General features: G+C 44.2%; 1 protein-coding gene across 2 annotated transcripts in view; it reads left to right on the top strand.

The window, feature by feature from the left end:
* The window catches only part of LOC119441750 (calcitonin gene-related peptide type 1 receptor-like), a 152,705-nt gene extending 132,954 nt beyond the window's left edge, over positions 1-19,751 (top strand). For both annotated transcript variants that reach the window (XM_037706360.2, XM_049661590.1), the window contains 12 exons: positions 344-450; positions 1,637-1,728; positions 2,291-2,417; positions 2,536-2,689; positions 4,417-4,483; positions 4,830-4,896; positions 5,020-5,105; positions 11,906-12,038; positions 12,428-12,469; positions 14,542-14,631; positions 16,441-16,504; positions 19,150-19,751. In XM_037706360.2, the coding sequence (XP_037562288.1) occupies positions 344-450; positions 1,637-1,728; positions 2,291-2,417; positions 2,536-2,689; positions 4,417-4,483; positions 4,830-4,896; positions 5,020-5,105; positions 11,906-12,038; positions 12,428-12,469; positions 14,542-14,631; positions 16,441-16,504; positions 19,150-19,172 (1,052 nt within the window). In that variant the 3' untranslated portion in view covers positions 19,173-19,751. The remainder of the gene's footprint in view (positions 1-343; positions 451-1,636; positions 1,729-2,290; positions 2,418-2,535; positions 2,690-4,416; positions 4,484-4,829; positions 4,897-5,019; positions 5,106-11,905; positions 12,039-12,427; positions 12,470-14,541; positions 14,632-16,440; positions 16,505-19,149) is intronic.
* Positions 19,752-20,389: the final 638 nt, after the last annotated feature.

A 20,389-nucleotide genomic window follows, 5' to 3' on the forward strand; every position in this document is an offset into this window, starting at 1 on the left:
AGTTGTAACACATTAACCTGTACATGATGTTGAGCCGAGCAACGAGTGTACAGCTTACCTTTTTTCCCCAGTATTCGGTAACATTTTCGTTCATTTATAAAAACCTGTGAGCGTGCCATAGGGCGAGGAGAAAATTACAAGTGCTCACACAGATTTTTAAATATAAGCAAATAAACGAAGCAATTGTTAATAGAGCCGGGAAATGTACAACAATGATTGGATTGAATGTCTACCTTATGACGACTATTCGCATATAATAAACGAAGACGTTGCTGTAAGCTGCAGCCTCTACTTGGCCAATCACGCCATCCATATTTATTGCTTTCTCTCATTTTCTGGAAAGGGCAAGCGCACAAATTGTGTACTTCGAACGGCACGTGGTTCCGTCACCCTGTCACAGGACTGGTCTGGTCCAATTACACAGCATGTGTGGATACTCATGACTTACAGGTATGTACCGCACTGCCACAGCCACATCTATTTAAAAATAAATGGCTTGTTTGGGTGTTAGTAATCGTTACTAACTATATTGTTACGGTCTGTTCTGTTCAGAGAGCGTTTATTGCGACACGACGTAACCGACGGTCTTGAGCGCCAGCCTAGGTTCCGTGATCGCTGGGCTAAAACGTCCTTTTCTAGCGCGCCCTCTTAACCCGTGTCCCACTACAGCTTATGGCACATACCCAAATAATACAACTTTCACGCTTGTAACAATATGATGGCGTATTCTCCTGATGTACTTCAAGTCAACTTAAAAAAAACCACAGGTCAGCTCCCCCGGTGAGTTTTACTGAGCTTTGGCCTGCTAACATCAGAGCGTACTTTATCTACACTATACAGGTTGTATTTTAAATTATCATTTAGGCGCATTGCGGAGACGTGCAAATGTAGATGACCGATTTGCACTACGCAAGTGAAGGTAACTATTGTCTGCATAAAGCAAATGCAGTGTAGAATTCTTCCATGGCCTTTGATGGTCTTAGAAATAGTTCTGGTTGTTTTCACAACAATACCTACTATTGTAGATATGACCAAGTGTCTTTTATGAGGTAATCATATCTGTATATTATTTTGTGTGGTAATTCCTAAAAAAAACGTCATTGCAAACGTTTCATCAGTTAAGAGGGAGCAGTTCATTCATTACTGCACTGCTTTAGTGTGATATAATTTTACAACAGGGATACTTCACAAATCTATATCATGCTTTCTTGTTTCAAAACATTCACAAGTACTTATTCACAGCCTTGGTGATCAGGAACTTCTGTTCAAAATCTACATACCTATGTTTTGCAGCAAATAAGACTTCGCTTAACAGAACCATCTATAATAATGTTGCAAGGAAAGAAACTGCGAATTAACTCCGCAATCAATAAAAGGAAAATATGTTTTATATTTTGGTGGAGTGTCTGGGCTCCGTGCCTGCAAAACTTCCGTCATGCACAATTGACCATCGCTGCAGTGAAAATACGCTTAGTAATTAACTGACTATCATGAGCAATAGTGTTGCCAAACACTGGTGGCTGACTCTACCTTTCTAAGAGGCGTTTTGCTGATAGGGACCCAGATGCTTCTGTTTTTTCCAAGGTAAGTTTTCTTGAATATTAGGCTAACAAATACCCCTATCTTCATTTTTCAGTTTCGAAACTTGGTCAATTCATTATACGTCACAGGATACTCAATATCACTTGTAGCCCTTGTGTTGTCTATGATCATATTCTGTTACTTCAGGTGAGTGCTAGTTTTCCCATTGCCCTTTCCATTATATGCCTGTTGTTTTATTTTTTATCTTTCAATCCCTGGTACGGCAGAGACCGCGCCTGTTACGTTAACCTATAAAGCTAATCATCAAATAATCGAACGTAACCTCAGTAAATCTATGAAAATCTAAGAATGCATCAGACTCAGCGCTTGCCTGAATATGTAACTTAACTTGCATTCTCCCCGCTTTGACTTTGACGTGATCCTTTTGCATACCACCACTTGTGTTCTGATTCGCCAGGTTTATGAGTGGCGTAACTAGCTTAGCCGGCTTCTTTGCCGGCTTCTTCGTTGGATGCAAGTGCTGTCGTGGGTGCACACGTCGGGCTATCGCGTGACTGAGAGCCCGGTGCCACTGAACCTCGAGCACCTAGTATGAAGCACGGGACTTCGTTTACAAAACTAGGATAAATAAATCGTAGAATTTTATTCTTAGAGCAATTCTGTTTGTTTTGCCTGTAGCATCATGTATAATGATCTACGCTGAAAGTGTACAGGATGTGTGGAGGTTTACAGCAAGCGTTATTTACAGGTCGCTTCGTTGTCGAAGAATCACAATTCACAAAAACTTGTTCACATCGTTCATTATCAACAACCTTTGTTGGATACTGTGGTACATTCACATCATCGCACAGCCACACGTGATCGCAGAAAATCCGGTAAGCAGCAGAAGAAAGCGCTCTCTTTTATGTAGTTTTACGTAATAATTCACGAAAGCGGACTTTGAAGTGCGCATGGTAGTGCAAAAACGCGACCTCGTTTTGTGTTTCACAACAGACCTGGTGCCAAGCGCTGCACGTGGTGACGCAGTACTTCCTGTTGTGCAACTACCTGTGGATGTTCTGCGAAGGCCTGTACCTGCACACACTTTTAGTGCTCGCCTTCATCGCCGAGGACAAGATCCTCAAGTGGTTCCTGCTCATCGGCTGGGGTGCGTGTGTAAACCGCGCGAAGACCTTGTTTTAGATTCTTTGGGCGCAGTTGGAAGGTATTTTCTGGGGGCGCGATGTTCCCATGAACAAATATAAGATATCCTAGTATAACCTGCATATTTTTTTCTTCATATTATAACACCATTTTGGCAACGTTAAGTGTACGTTTAAGAATGAGGGATAGAGAAAGGTAGAAATGCAAGACAGGGAGATAGATAACCCAGATAAGAATATGCCGTCTGCTACATTGAACTGGGGAAGCGGAAAAAGTAGAACATAAAACGTAAATTACAAGAGAGAGAGAGAGAGAGTGCATGCAACACGTGTTTGAATTGAAAAAAAACCAATTTATTTCGCGATTTATATACATGCTGTAATGCCTGCAAAGGCGATGCAGGTACTTAATATATAAATAAAAAACACAATCAAAGTGATCCCTATGAGATACCGCTGAGTTTTTGTATGGGAAATCAGCAGAACATAAACTAGCATTGCATGGTGTAATATTGCCAATCATGCCCACCCGGAAAGTCTTTAAGAATGAGGTGAGTGTAAAAGCGCTCAAATTGTTTTTCATTTTAGCGAACAGCCCGACTTGTAAACTGTGCCGCCTAAGTCCGTGAGCACTGGCAGATACCACTGGATTTGCTATTGAAAGCTTCGACTATTCCCGATATGAAAAAATGTACACACCCGCCGTACTTGGGGCCAGGTGTATGTATGTCATAATTTAATAACAGAACAACAGAACTTATGTACGCTTGAAGTACGCCGCTGAATTAGGACAACATGTATGTGTAGCATTTTCTTCATGTTTTCTTTAATGATAAATTTCTAATGCGTCCATAGTTACACAAGCACCCGAATGGCGTCTCGTCAACTTTTTCGTATTTCACACGCTTCACTGTCTCTTCGCCTTAATTGAGCATGGTCTCCAAGCGGCCCAGCTCTATGAAACATTGCATAAAAAGGTGCTTCCAAGATGTGCCTCCTCTTAAACCATTCTCACTGCTCACGCTAAAGCTGAGTGCTTGCTCGATGTGCCATCATCATATTTCAAAGAACTGTTCACAGGCCTTACTATCATTCAGTTGTCTTTCAATAGGCTAAAAGGTGCTACTTCGTGAACTGTGAAACATATTCCGTATTCTGCTACCGCATACTGTCATAAGGAGGAATTTGCTTATCGCGAGCCGTTACGTCTTAAAGCACTAGATCAGGCACTTACACATCAGGCATTTTTGCGAAACTGCACATGTCATCACATCTGAGTCTACCTCCTCACTGCATTATACAGTAACCACAGGTCCCTCCTCACGCGACGCTATGTTTATACTTAAATAGCATACTGCCTGGCCTAACTTTGGAACGGGACACTAGGTTTTCTTGGAAGGAAGCGAGCTTTAGATTGCGCATTTGTTCACTGGAATTGTGGTAACTAAAACTTCCGCTGAAACCAAATTACCACTTAGTTATTGTCCCTATGAAAGTCTATGTCAATTACAGCAAAAGTTATCTCAGTCCTTGTTTCGAGATAATGTTCTCATAGTTAGAATTCCGTAGTGCTTCGTAAGCTTTTAGTAATTTGTGTTTACTGTTAGGTGAGAATGCAAAGACTGCATGTTTACGCTTAGCATCATAGAACAAAAGTGGTCTGGATACGTTAAGCCTTTTTTAAAAAGAAGAATGCGGGCCACCGTATAGAGAAGCATTTTCTTTTTTACAGGTTTTCCTTTGCTTCCAATAATCGCCTACGCCGTTTTGCGATCCTTGGATCCAGAAGCGTCAAAAATGTAAGTGACTATTATCAATTTTCTTATCTTGCAATATTTTGCAATTGCAAGGCTGCTCATTTCATTCGAAATGTATGTTTTAATATTATATTAATTATGACACAGTCTCCTATCTGCATCAAACACGGGCAGGTATACTTCTGCTTGAGTAGAATCCCTGCCCATGTCAGTAGGGTGTGCAAAAGAAAAGAAAAGCTGTGTCATACCGAAGCAGCATTAAATAATTGCGCAGGATATGATTAGGTAGTCAGGGACTTCTATGTTTGAACATTTCGTGCTTAACCTAAACAATTTAGTCGCGATTAGTACAGTGAAAATTGTATTTTTCCTCTCTCTCTCTAAATAGGTGCTGGGTCGAGCACGACGTCTGGTATACGTACATACTCAGTGTTCCTGTTTGCTTCTCTATACTGGTAAGCTTCCCCGTTGATATGATAAATTTCAGTACTCAGCGTGTTGCCAGGTTGATAACACGCTTTTGTTTTATAAAAAAACATATATTCACGTAACCACAATGTCTTTGCCGTCTTTTGCAGCTGAGCTTTGCATTCCTCGTCAACATCGTCAGGGTCCTGGTCACAAAGCTTCGAGCCGTCAATTCTCCTGACAATGAAAGCACAAGGTACATTTCCTTTCATTGAGTTAGCATTCTTAGAGTACTTCGCGCAATTTCCGGGGGCGAACTGTCTATGCATGCGTGTCTCTGTTGCCTCTAAGCGTTTTGCCGCCTACCTGGGTTGCTGGGTGGTCCATTTTAGAATGCGCATCGAGTCGGGCTGCTGTGATGAGGAAACAGGATTCGAAACCAACTGTCGTACCAACTTGGGTCACTGAGTATGTGGCAATGCGCACATTTGAACCACTCATCAACAAACGTCTTTCACGCCGACATGGATCACTCCGTATGCGGGACTGTGAAGGTACCGCTGTTCAATGAATGTCTTTGACGCCGACTTGGAGTCCGGGGTGTGCTGGTCTTCAATGAACGTCCCTGATGCCAACTTGGGTAAAAATGTATGTGCCACGGCGAATATACCACTCTACAATCAAGAAAAAAAATCCTTTAAGTTTATCCGATGCTGGGCGGAATCAAACCCACGACACAAGTGCTCCTCAAGTCCCGCAACCCGACAGTTTAGGAGGCTGCTCCGCAGATGATATGGGTATGTGCCGCTTTTCATTAGACGTCTGTGATGCCAATGCTTTAGCGAGCTGCGCCGTGAATTCACTTGGCTATGTGCGGCTCTACAATGAACCACTCGCCAACTTGGGTCACTCAGTGTGTGAGAGTGGGTGTGCGGAAAGTGAGGGAGTCATTCTCACTGTTCTCAGGCACCGGCATGCCACGCTTCTGCTCTCGGAAGCCACGCGCGGACTTCTCGGTAGCGCCACTAGGTGACACGGCGTGTCCAGAAAGCAAAACGAGGGAGGAGCCCAGTTGCTGCATGACGCGTTTCTAAGCATTCGCGAGCACCGGCTGGGCCATGCATTTGTCAGGCCACATGCAGGCTTCGCGGAGCACCCCTATAGATGGCGCAGAGTGTTCTTAGGGAAGCCAGAAAAAGCACTCACGCTGCTGTACACGCCTCATACCTAACTCGTTTTGACAGGGGCAATACGTTGTCTCACCATACTGATCCAATGCTAAAGGCATTACATTCAGCAGTCATCGTGAGATGGGCAACCCCGATGAAACCGCGTATGTAACTGGGAAACATCTTGTTACTGGGAAATAATTCGTAATTCGTCAAGTTCAGACATTTAATTGTTATAATATTGTAACTGTAGGTAATCCGTACCTTTACAATTGGTTAAAAAAACAGGACACGTCACCGTGGCCTCGACATGGTAATTTGATGCAATAAAAAAATGACAGCAGATCCACGAATCCCGGCCGCGGCGGCCGCATTTCGATGGAGGCGAAATGCAAAAACGCCCGTGTGCTTGCGTTGTAGTGCACGTTAAAGAACCCCAGGTGGTCGAAATTCATCCGGAGCCCTCCACTACGGCGTGCCTCATAATCAGAACTGGTTTTGGCACGTAAAACCCCAGAAAGAAGAAAGAAGAAGCAGATCCACGAGGTGAATGATGATGAGTGGGCGAAGCTCCGGAGGGAATCATCGGATCTCCCGCTTAAGGGGACGCTAGCACAAACGCGTTAGAAACGTGCAGTACTCTCTAGTAAGGGGGAGCGGCCACAGCGTCTTACGCAGCCATTTACACATGCCGGAACGTGCACCGCGTTTGCCGACGCCATCACATGACTGCTGAGAGAGTATACCCCCCGTATTCATAAACGCTCCTCGACTTGAACTTGACTTGCCACCGCTTTGGGCAGCGCGTTCGAAACGCGTTGAAGGTAAGGTGGAGAGGCCACAGCGTCTTACACCAGCTTCTTACACGGGCCGTAACGCGCTAGCACAAACGCGTTAGAAACGCGCTAGAAACGCGGCCTTTCGTTAATGTTGGGTATTTATAGCCATCGTGGTGCGTTTGTCCATGTCCGCTTCGTGGCGTAGTGGGCTAACGCCGCGCGCTCGGAAGCGAGGGGTCCCTGGTTCGATTCCGCGCTACGGACACAACTTCGGAATTTTTTTCTCATTTTTCTCAGACTGGTTACACACTACTACTACTACTACGACGGGGACGGAACGGGAGCCGCTATAAGGAGCTTCGCCCCTAAAAAGTATAAAATAATAAGAATAACTGATTGGTAGATGTGGTTTGGCAAAATAGCCTAAGTTTATATGATCGTCCTGAAGGGGTCGGATATGCCGAGAGCAGTTCTTGCAATGAAACCAAGCAAACGTAAGCTTGGTGAAGTGGCCTGGGAACGCTGATCGTCAACGGGAATACCGTAGTCGGCAGAAGGAGCAACGAGAACAGCGACAGGAACTAGGGGTTAATGAATAGCAAGAAGAGTAAAGGAGGTGTTCAGAAGCGGATCGTAAACGCCGTCAGACCGCGACGCTCGAAAAAAATTCTACAGAAATTCTGAGAATTGTCTACTAATGCGTAAGCATTCTTTGGCTCCGGAAAAAGCGATGGGTATACATGCATAAGCTAGTAACATAAGCAAGCAAAAGTGAAGTAACAGCCGAGCCAAAGAATAATTACGTATTAGTAGACAATTCACAGAATTCATGTAGCATTTTTCGATGATAACATTTAACCTAACTAAATCAAGTTCATCTAGCCTAAGCTTTTACCAGCGAAGCTGTTTAAGCCAGCCGTAATTTTTGGTGCGAATCAAGAAACTAGAAAGAAAATAAAATATACTTTCATGCCGAGGCGGGATTCCAACCCGGGTACCTCCGGTTGCAAAGCGGGCGTCGTAACCACTACGCTATACAGCCCTTCCTTCTTCTTCTTTTATTGCAACTACCCTATACAGCCACGCTTGCAGAACATGCGTTTATGTGAACCATATGATTGCGTCCACAGCTGGCGCGTTCGTACGCTTGTGCTCTGCGAGGTGAAGAGGTTTTGCGTGCTATGAAAGCGAGAGAGACGCATTCACAGAGCGGGTGTCCTGGAACTCGGTGTCGGCATTGGAAGGCGGTGTCGGTGTTACAAGATGCGCTATACAACGCGCAGTGACGTCCGTAAGTCTGAAAAGGAAAGTATCATCATCATGAGTAATAAGATGAAAAGTTCGCGCGCACTTCCTGGAAATGCTGGGCTACGATCGCCCAGCTTCGCTGTTTCAAGCGTTGCGCGGCCGAGTGCAAGGATAAGCGTTTTTTTTTCTTTAATAAACATTAATTCAATCAATCAACGCAGAGGCACGCATGTTAGACCTTGTTCTGCATAATTTTGTTCCGTCCATAAATGTTTAGCAATTTTTTTATTGTTGTTTCTTCAGAATAGGTAAACAAATGAGCCTTTATTCTTGCAAACCGGCCTGAATTTGAATAGAAAAAGAGCGGATACCGAAGCGATGTATTCAACCAAGTTTTAATTTCAATGTCTAGCGTGGCCAAGCTATATTCATCTGACGTGGAGAGACTCGTAATGATGACAGTAACAAAAACTCTATTCTTAGTTTTCTGATGGCAAGAAGCTCTCAACGCGATATAACGTGGTGCACATCATTAAGCAATTTGCCAAGACAACGCTCGCTTTACAGCTGCGGTTAGGCATGGAACAAGAGTAGCTGCATTTTTCTTGCGTGCAGTACGATGCACACCGCACGCGGACGACTTCTCAACTTGTGTAACGACATCAGAATTTGTAGATTTGGAACTAGCTGGAGACATGGTAAAGTTATAACATTGCAGGAAGCCATAGGTCAAGCTTGGGAACTTGCCGGGAACTCGCAGTTAGCTGTTTCGTTTTATCAACTCCGAATAACACAAATCAATACGCATTTGGAAAGCGTTCAAAGGAAAAAGATTGACATGTTGGACTTGGTGTCAATGGCTGCACGTTCGGTTCTCCTTTAGATTCTGTCATTCAGCTTCCTTTATTGCTAATTTGTCATTAGTAGCTCCTATTTAATGGTTACACCTAGAAAATTAAAATGTCTATTGTTGGCTTCAATACACTCACAGATGTGGAACATCTCACTTCGTTGCAAACGCTGCTTCCCAAACACATAGGGAAGCTGTAAATGCATATCGGACTGTCCCAAGCAACTGCTCGCTGTGGCATTTGTTCGATTCCACGTGCTAGCCGGACAAAAACTCGACTTCTCGTCTGTGTTTTCGTGAATACGCGTCATTTGTTGTATTCCAGCTTACTTTATTTGAATGATGAATTTCACTTCTACATAGCAGCTCACAATGAGGTGAAAAAGCACTGCTTGATTTCAGTTTGCTTTAAAAGTTCAGTATCTCGCAAATGCGGAAAAAGTTGAAAGCTCAACTGAAGCATGCAATAAGTTTTTTAACAGCGAAGCTGTTTAAGCAACCGTAATTTGTGGTCCGTAGCCATGGTAGCCATGGCAACCCAGAGGAGGAGGAGGAGGAGGCGGAGCATGCACGCGGTCTCCTCGAGAGCTCCCTGCCTTCCCGACCCCGGCCTCTCTTCTCTCCGTGGCGCGCTGAGCCAGGAGAAAAAAAAAGGCGCAAGCTTGCACAAGGCCGCGCAAAGCACAAGACACAGCGAAGCTGGCCAATTGATATCGAGCGGCTAGCCTCCAACGCGTTTGGCGTCAGCAAGCGACAGCGTTCTTGGTTAGCCTGCCTGCTTTTGTGGCATGCCAGGAGCGCTGTCGCTCGTAGGCGCCCACGCGTCCAGCGCTAGTCACACGAAATGTCGTGAAAGGGAAGGTAGCTCTGAAAATGTTCACTCGGGAATACCTTCCTAGATGCGTAGTTAAGTTAAACCAAGTTAAGACCTAGCAGGAACCAAGTTCATACCTAGCAGTAGCAGCCAGTAAGCTTCGCTGTGCCTAAGCTTTGCCCGACCGAGTGCAAAATTTTCAGGAAGTTCGAGCACTAAACGTCAGTCGTCCTAGTTTCTGACAACTCGTGCTCATGAAGCAGCTACACCAGTATTCGCTAACTAATTTAGCTGCATTGTTCGTAAGAGCAAATTCTACCAATTCCTGATGTTGATTAGCCCAGGTGGTTGGCCAATGAAGATCTCTTACTTACGAAATGCTGTGCAAATTCAAGCCAATATTTTTATAGTATTCACTGAGCAAGCATCTGATAACAGCGATGCTTAAGTGTCAAATTTAAGAAAGCTCATTTATGGGCATATTCTGAAAGTACTTTCTGGGATTGCAATTTGTAAAATATTTGAAGAGCATTATGTTACCTTGAAATATATACAGTGTCTTTATGCACGAAAGAAAAACTTATATAGATGTGCACGGATATTTTCTACTTCCTCTGGGAAAAGTGCTGAAAACGACCATATTTATAGTAGGACCTTATATTCTTAGCAGATGTCATTAACATTTAGCTCAAGGGAGCTGCTGACTATGGTTTCAGTAAGTCCAGAAATACCAGCTTTGCGAACTCGCCTCTGAGTGACAGCACTGACATTCACTGACAGTACGACAAAACATGCGGCTCTTTCTTTAGGGAATATTTCCAGTACGAAATGTGTAGATTAATTTAGAGAATACATTTCGCCTGCATCGTTGTCAAAAGCTAGCTACATCTTGACGAGATATATGTCATATGCTATATTCTGTAGTTATATTGCGTTCTTTATGAAGCGTGCTCAGAAGCTCTTTGCGCATATGTTATGAAAAATGAGCCTTGGTTATATAACGGATGTCTACACTCTCTCTCATTAATCTTTAAAAAATGAGCATAAAAGTTTTTCGGAAGATAAAGCTAGCTATGTCACGTGGCGGGGGATCTAAAATGCAGTGCGGAGCACTATAAAGAGCAACGACTGAAGTTCGTTATGGATTACATGCTTATACAATACTGAACTGGAAATACTTGGCAGGTTCAAACCACAAGTTGAAAAAATTATGTTTTGCTTTTCGGAGATGACCCCGGTAAAATCAGTTAGCCATGACATTATGTGGTTGAGCTTCACAGAACTAAGCAGCATCCATTTGAGCGTCAGGTTCGGCAATTATTATAAAAAATATGCAATATTGGACCTTTGCGTGCACTTCAGTGACAGTATGGTGACGGTAGGAAAAAAAAACTGCAGTAGTACCTTCAATGCTGTAGACTGGAAATTGAGGTTCCTCAATCCTTCTTGAGTGGAAATTTGGAACGAAACGGAAAAGAATCATTACGCATGTGCGACATAAGTCTTCTTCATGTGAATATTCGGCAGCTTTGCCAATAGTTGACATGTGTTATGGCTGATAAGTGTCTTGTTTTGTTCTGCTGAGAAAGTTGTGGTAAATAATTTTGAACGATGCGCTGAAGATGGCGTGGAGGAAAGAGTGAGGGCCTTGCAGTTCTCGCATTCCTTGCCACGGTCAAGCAGCAGCCCTTTCAAACGCACTGATGTACACTGGCGTCTGTAATGTAAGGGCAGCTATCAATTGAGGGTCTAACACATCAGTGAATTATTAGCAGTTTTTACTTGGCATCAACAAAATGGGTGCCGAAATAGCTACGTTACAGCGCTGCTATTGTAATTTGAGCGCCGGGAAGAAACAGATGTCGTAATAAAGAGTTTTATTCTGTGGCGTTTTTGGTCACCCAAATCCTGGTAGGTGCTTTATTTGCCGAGCGGATGAATTCGCCGTATGACCAGGCACTTTTTCACAGCAATACAGCTAAGCTAGAATTCTGTAGTGTCTCTAACGAGGCTAGGCGCGGTTCTGATAAGAAGGGTGCAGCACGTCATTTTCGCGTTGATGGAAAAAGAAGGAGGCGGGAGGGGGGGGGGGAGGAGTTTTTAATGGCACTCTGTGCTACTTCACACTGACACTTGTCTGCTTCTTTATTGTGCGTATTCTTCAGCTACAACCCTCTCTGATATTTTTTTTTTCAGGAAAGCTGTGCGAGCAACTGTGATCTTGCTTCCCCTTTTGGGTTTGCACTACGTGTTGACTCCATTCAGACCAGACAAAGGCTCCATACTGCTCGCCTACGAGGTCATATCGGCACTGGTCACATCATTACAGGTACCAAACTGCCATGCTCTCTCAACGTTAAGATGCTGCATAGTCACGCATTATTATTCCGTAAGAAGTACGTGTTGTCTATTGCTACAGCGAAAAAAGTGTAATTTAAAACACACAATTTCTGCCAGAGTACCATTTGGTTTTATGGTATTCTTTATGGTATCTTCTTTATGGTATCGTACTGTCGCAGTGTCAGAATGTTTGCAGGGTGGAATACCGACGGCGCATCCTTGAAGCGCTTGTCCATAATTTTGTTGATAGCCAGAGATTTTTCATCAATATTTGTGGAATTGTGTTCCGCTAATACAAACTGCATTGCTGGCCAAAAAATTAATTTAATGAAAAAACAAGCCATAAGAAAAAAACCTTTGATGTGCTATTTCTTTCAGGGTCTTTGCGTCGCACTTCTCTTCTGCTTCTTCAATGGAGAGGTCAGTAAACTGCATGTTGGTACACGTGCCAACCTTATCTAGTTTTTCCGCCGACACTAGTATGCAATAGTAGAAAGAGGGCACATAGCACATTTATACATGTATGATCATACTGGCATGAGGTCGCAAGTGATTGCTTCAGTTTAATTTAAATGTTTCAAAAAGGAGCGAAAACGTGGCACACGTCATACATACTCCGTAGCGCAGAGTATCATTACCTGCTGCTGGCCTGAATTACTACCCACCACCGCTTCCTGAGCTGCCCATGGGCGTCTTGCGCTGGAGTTTGAGGTATAGTAGCGGTGCCTGGTGGCGGCGAAAAACGTTATCTGGGTAGTACCAGCTTGGATAGTATTGAGCCCTGGCTGTGGCGAAGCACGTTTCTAGCCCGCGTTTTGCGTCGATTTGCACTTTTATCTGCCCTGTTTCGAGTGCGAAAAGGCTCTTCACTTCTCACAGACAATGGCGACCAGGCTGCGAGCTGGCCGTAGCCTATAGTTATACGCAAACAGATTCTCTGTGTGCCGTGGGACGTAATGCTGGAAGCAGAAGACATCGGTGACGCCGACCCGGAGAGACCTATCTCAGCCTCGAAAAAGCGTCACCGTCTTTACTTCTGCATCGTGGGCTGCCATGAACAAGAAGGCCTGAATCCCAACATCAGATTCTACCGTTTTCCTTCAAGACCTCATGAAGTGGAGCGTCGGGCGCGCTGGATAACTGCAGTTCGTCGCGCTGGGTAAGCGAAATGGGAGACCGACATAGCAGCAGGCATGGCTGGTGATTCACGATTCGAGACCCGGCCACAGCGACAATTAACAATTCGACCGGTGCGAAGTGGTGAAGTGACCAGGCGTGTGCAAATGACCACAAATGGTCGGGCTGATTCGGTGACAATTCACTACCCCACTACGAGCAGCACAGGTTAGAGAGTTGAATGTGCTCATCCTTGACCTCAAGCCAGCACGTTGAGGCAGCAGAGCAAGGTAGTATTCATTGCAGCAAATCGATGTTCGAGCGCTGTCATTAAAAGCTACATCAAGCGAGCAGCGCACGAGCTCGCGCTGCAGTGCGATTCGCACGTACGTACGTTACTGCGAGCTTATATGCATTGCATCAGTTATTTATCAATTGCTAAAGAGACAGATGGCTGCTACTACAGCGCAGGCATCATTGCTTGTCTGGCGGCATGCAGTCAACAAAGATTGCAGGAGACCCGCCGTTTAGCGGCATGTCGAAAGACCGCTGCCGTCGCGGTGCGTACGATCGTGCGCTCGAGCAGTTCGTACACCGCAGCATGCTGAAAGACCGCTGCCGTCGCGACGCGTACCGTCGTGCGCTCGAGCAGATCCGTACACATGTCTGCTTATCGCTGCTGTGAATTCATTTATAGAAAGCATTTCCTCGCGTTTATGCGCCTGAATCTAGCAGCGTGCAAACCTTACATGAAGTTCAACTTCGCAAGTGCGTGACTCGCTTCACTAGCGATTGACACCGCGCTAAAACTTCGCTGCTTATTTCTTGAGCGGCGTACACGTATTCGGCGTTGCATAATTTCTTGCCTTTACGCAGCATGCCACCCATGGAAAAATCTTCGGCGCCCGATATTCGCTGCAAGCCGTGGTACAACACAACCGAAATTGGCGGATTCATATTGTAAACGTGCTTCCCGGAGCATACGACTGAGCTTGGTACTACCCAGTTTCGGATTGAGGGCGCTTTTTAGCACCGTTTTTGCAGTGCCCCCTGGGCAACGCAAGAGCACCATATACTTTCGAAAGCCCGGAGATGCTGCACAAACGCTCTAATAGTGCACTAGACAGATGAACGGAACACAAAAACACGCGTTGTCTATAGTACTGCCTATAACGCGTGGGACCACCCACCTTATATTTTACTGCTTGCCTTGATGCCTTCAACTTTTTTTATGGGTGATGCGAATACTGGTTCCTTCATGTCTGGTCACACATATGAAAATAAGCATGCGTCATTAAAATCACACCCATAGCCTGCAAGCGCGATATCTGTACCGACAAAAGCTGATAACTGTATGGCTGAATCTTTCCTTCCAGGTTTTGGGCGTTCTGCGGAAAACGTTGTCGCAGACGCCGTGGTTCAGGAACGAGGGTCGCCGGATGTCATACGCTAATACCAGCATCAGTGTAAGTCGCTTTAGGAAATCTCCACAGAAGTATAAGTGCGTCAGTGTCATTTGAAACGCAGTGCGATGAATACAGTGTTCTAATGGTGTCTCTCTTTGTGTTCCACATGCCTCCCGAAAAGCTTCCACCTCTGTAAAAATAAAAAAAAATCAAGAGGGCTCGGCATTTTCAAACTCTGTCACTCTATTTTCTGCATGAACATTGACATTCCACCTGTAAGCATCATATCGCATGGCTTCCAGCCTGAAGAAGCGGAACGCCTGCTCGTACCTCCTCCTCTACCACGGCTTATCTCTCCACGGTGCTCTGAGCCCATTCAAAACAAAAAAAAATAATTAAAGTATGTACAGTGTCTCTATGCTGACTGTCACGTTCGCTGTTGGTGCTGTGTTGTATCTGCTGTGTAAGTTGGCTCATGCGGCTTCAGTCATTGTGTATTCGGCTCGCAGGGTATAATGTACGCGTAGGTTACTTCCGCACTAGAGTGCCTTTCTGATGCCAATGTACATGAGCATCCCAGCAGCACCATGACTAGTTCATGTAAAGCGCATACACGACAATATTTTTGTATTGTTTTTTGCCTCAGTCATTGCGTCCTAGTAGCGTGTCTGAATAACCCCACTCACCCATTCAGCATCTTCTATGACCCCCTCCTTGCAAATTCCACCTTCTCCCTTTGCACATGCATTGCCTTGTCGTATTTCGACGCATTGCGTGCTTGATACAATGTAGAAACACTCGAAGTTATGCTTGAAGGGAATTTTCAACGCTTTTTTTAGCATTGTAAGTCGTGACTAGATTGTAGACGATGATGACTCCTACTTATGAGGAAAATGTGTCAATTGTGCTCAAAATACCGCCTGCGCCTTTTTTTTTCAACTTTTTTTTGAAATCTCGGCCTCTCTTCGGGCCTCTTTTGATGCACTTATTAGGAGGACTGTTATTGGCTAAACTTCATTAGGAGGCCACGACTAAGGAGTGCTTTCGCCCTCCCCGCACGCCCCGAGCAAAAACTAAGAAATCTCTTTACCATGATATCGGCGGCCCCATCTGGTGACCGAGAGGTACCACTGCACCGCTTAGAATAGTTTCAAAATAGGGCGGTTCGATATGATGATGCGTGGTCCAGACTCGGAGATAAATCCAAACCAAAGCAATCTGGGATTCTTGTTGGAGCGTGGTATCGTTTAGCATGATCGCTCCAACACTGCTTGGAACACCAGAAGGATTACGAATAGGAGGGAAACACCTACAAAGGCATGGCGGAAACAGCGTTTCAGTGCCGATATCTTTACAAAAATAATATTCATGCATTTTCTGCTGAAAAATTCGCAAGGTCATGACCTTTACTATAGAACATATGCCAGAGGTTTGGTTAATTGTGTTGCTGGTCCCCTTTCAGAACCATTACTCAGAATCAAATTATACAAAAGATAATCTCTTTTCAGTTTTATTCCTGACTGCTTGTAAGGATGAAATTGCCGATGTTCTCATCTTGTTTGCTTAGAGTTGTAGAAACATGATCAAGGTGATGAAGCCGCTTGCCCCTCTCGCGTCGTACGTTCTTTGTTATTTTATTCAGTCATCCTAGGACTGTATGACAGATCTGTAAAAGTGCACCAAATTGACGTTGATTTTGAGCGTAATGAAAAGCCAATGATTTTAAAATTATATGTACGCCGGCACAAGCTTTCTGCTTGTCACCAGCATGCATCGCATCTTGTTTGGCGGCTGTCGCATTGCTGTAGTAAGGCGCCCTAACACGCCTTCTGTGATGATCCTTGCTTATGACAACCTTTCCTCTTACAGCCCCGTTATCACTGCTTGCACCCCAATTTTTCCTTACCCCGAGTTCAAGCCCCTTCCCACTCAAGTGAGGCGCACTTCCTTTCCATAGTACCTGCCACAGGGTACACTTTCAATGTTGTTAGAAGAGTGTGCTACTTATAGACTTCTGTGCTGATTTTCGGGACTGTTGACCGACGTAGTAAACACTGTGACTTTCAGAAAGTTGCCTTGATGCTCCTGCCACTTGAGAGCATAAAAATGCATAACCAGCCGTTAGCCTGTTATGCGCCCATAACGTAAAAAAGGGCTTCAACAGAGCTATCGGTAAAATCTCTAAAATGTATCGTGAAAAGAATTTTAAAATCGTAATAATGTCACAAATTAACTGAGGTCTCCCAGCATAGGAATTGTTATTCGAGGCAATGTCTTTAACAGAGGCCCAATGGTATTCAATACAGGGCTCACATTTTGTGAATTCTCAGCTTGTGGCCCCACCCCTTCTTCAACGTACTGCCTCCCCTCTTCCCCTTTACCTTCTGTTGTACTTCGTGGTAACTGCATTGCCGAAATTTACTCGTATTCCCAATGAGCTGTGACAAAGAGATTTGAGAAAGTAAGCGCGCCTCGCATCTACCAATTAGACAGTTTGCTATGGGGTGGTTACTACTACTATAGTACGTATCTTTCATCTCTCCAAAGTACCATTGGAGCGCACAGAGGAAGCATCTCTGATGTCACGTCATTTTTCGCTTCAGTGTGGCAAGGGTTCAAGGCAACGTGTCCTTGTATGTGTCGTAGATCCTCGTTATCGCATATTCCCAGAACAGAAACTGAAAAAAGTGCGTGTTATTCGAACAGTCTAACGATCAGGAATAGCAACCTTAAGTTATATGAAAGAAGCGGTTGAAACAATTTATTGTGGCATAAACCTGTCGTGCTGACAAATCAACTGCACTGACGTTCGCACAGACAGCTGTGGTGACGTAAAAGCTAATCTTAACAATGTGCATAATTATTATAACATCTTTGAACATGGATGAGTGTTGAATCAAATGACATGGGGGGGCATTGTTAGGGCGTCTTTCAGGGCGTAGTCTATCTGGCAAAAACCGCGATATTATGCAAAGCTGTGCGTAGATTTGAAATGCAGGACAACTGGATATAATACTCAAATCAGACGTGGATATTTTTCACATACGCTGCTCCTTGAAAACAACCAGAACCAGTCAAGCAAGAGTGCATTCGCTTGCAGGCCTGCTAGAGAAGTGCCATTTGATTACAACATTGGTATCAATCAAGCGGTGCGCAGGTTATAGATATATTACAATGCTATAACGAGGATCTACAGTACTTGCATGTGTTCTGTAAACACAGCGTATCAGTGTGATATACGTATGTACAGAGTGTACAGATTATACTCCAGTTCGCTGAGCGTTCTGTTGTATGAGAAAGTCATTGTCATCGTCTTCGTTGCAGAATCCTGCCACTGCAGTGTGCCAAATATGTAGATTAGTTCTATTGTGCCGTAAACACCGTGTGACCATTCGCGTTTCAGTGTGAAACATAATAGCTGCTAGTTGTTGCTGTGTGTCATCATGTACGAGTTGTACAACTTGGACCAATTGGTACCTGCGCAAGAAAACTACACCATTGCGGAAAGTTGTGTACAGTTCAAATAACACTGCTGTGTATCGGATGTACGAGCACAACGCCAAGAGGCCAATGTAGAAGCCCTAATTAAATAAATTGATTCTTGAGAGTGGTCTGGAGTATTCGCTGTATGCTTACGCGCTTTGTCGGCCGAATTTAAGGCACTCTGAAGTTTCCGCCAACTTTTCTTACAGTGTCTATACAAGGGCCATTATTTTAGAACTTCCTGAACGCCATTTGCATGATTTGCATGTTGGCTTTACGCACGCAGCGCACGATAAAAGGCTCAAATTGAGTCGCATGTGGTCAACATCTCTTATAATGATGTAATAATTTCTGAAAACAGTTTTATGTTGGCTCTCTTGCACTGACACTAAGATTTACACAATAGGATTTTTGTATAATGAATTTAATTATATATCAATTATATAATGAATACACCAATATGTGATTTGTAGCAACACTAGGCCAAGTCCAACAACGTGCCCTGTATGCTCTAGATATTACACAATACAATACCAACTAGCTGACCAAGTAACCTAGCGCAATAAAACACAAACTCAAGAAAGGGAGACTGCGTCTGTGTTTTATTGTGGTAGGTTGCTTGTTCAGCTATGGAAAGCCAACTAGATAAACAATTCATAATTCTGCAATACCAACTAGCCACAGGAATTGTTTCACGCACCCGTGTTAAAACTGTACACTTCAATTATAACTGCAATAAAGATGGGACGAATTGAATCATATATTTCGATAAATTTGTATTTAATAAACTATGTAACCCCACTTAAATGACGAGGCGTGTGCACTTTTGTATAACGGTCATTGTTTGCCTTGGCAGTGATGTGAAGCTACAGAGATGACTCGTCTAAGTTATTGCTCGATCATAACATACTACGTGGCCTTCAAAGGTGGACGATTAGACTACATTTACTGTAGAATTACCTAGCGGAATAGCATTCAGGTGTTTTCAGTTATCGAAGCAATCTCCAGAAGATCACGCAAAAACGCAGACTTTTGTTTTTGTCCGCTTTGGGCAGAACTAAAGCCCAGCTTACAGAGTAGCTGTTTCTTTTACAGTTTCTGCCAAGACGCCCATCTGATGGCAGAAGTCCGTCTGTGTCGCCAAATCACCTCCAGCAGACCTTGGTGTGAAAGAAGCCAATGCAGCTAGGCACTCCTGTAAAAAGAGTCACAATTGAAATATGGGTTTCATTCATGTTTTTCTATCTTCCTGAAAAGAAGTTGGGGGTGAGGAAGTGTGTAAAATGGCGAGATTTTATCATCTCACGCTGTAGCCGACATTCACGCTTTGCATCGACGTCCACGTTTGTACATATGAAGGCACACGTCTCACCGGATAATCATGCGACTTGAGAATAAAGAGACCTAGTGCTGCAAGGAACAGAATCAAGGTAATGGGAAAACTAACCGTACTTATGGCGTACGAGTAGTTTGCCTGCAATGTGAGCATGGTGCTTTCCATGATAAGTGCTATTTGTTTGTTGCGCATCAATAGTGTGATTTCATTTATTTATGACAGAATGTAAATATTGGCAAGAATTGCAGTACTATGTCGTCGCATATTTTTCGCGTTCCTTGTTACTATCGGTTAGGAATGTGTCAACAATTCCCAAATTACGCAAAGGTAGTTCTTAAAGAATTCTTCAGCCGGACACATTGCTATTTTACAATTTCTTTCTTTTTCTTTTTTAGCTCTTGGGGATATTGGGGTTTAGCGCTTCGAAGGAAGTCACATTTTGTTTTAAATAAGAAACGGCTATTTACATATCATTGCATTCGTATCAGCAATTGCACATTAAGACACCTCTGCATTAAACGCCGTTAAATTACCAATGTTTCATTTTTCTGTTTGTTAATAGCCACGGTGCAAGAAGATAGGTGCTTCGACGGCACGCCCGCGCTGGGGACGAGAGAGCGGCCACTTCGTGTGACCGGAAGTGAGCGCTGCCGCTAGGGGCAGCACGTGTTCAGGAGGCCTTGGAGAAGCGGCGCAACAGTGGATAATTTACGACCCCCGTCAGCATTTAAACTCCCATACCCAAAGATATGCAATTTTTCGTTATTTAGACGCCAAATCCAGAGCAGGTAGAAGGTTTCATGCCACTTACAGTCAAAATACCGTCATTTTGAGCACGAGAGAGACGCGTCGTCTGCTCGAGCAGACGGCGCGCTGCGCTTACCGCTGCTCGCCGCGTCGGAGTCAATCGGAATGTCGGCAGAAATATAAAGGAACGCTTCCTCTAACCAAGTAGAGTCGTTTTAAGCAGGCGAACGACATATATTCATCGAAATAAAG

This window comes from Dermacentor silvarum, chromosome 2, assembly GCF_013339745.2.
Source record: "Dermacentor silvarum isolate Dsil-2018 chromosome 2, BIME_Dsil_1.4, whole genome shotgun sequence".
NCBI lineage: Eukaryota > Metazoa > Arthropoda > Arachnida > Ixodida > Ixodidae > Dermacentor > Dermacentor silvarum.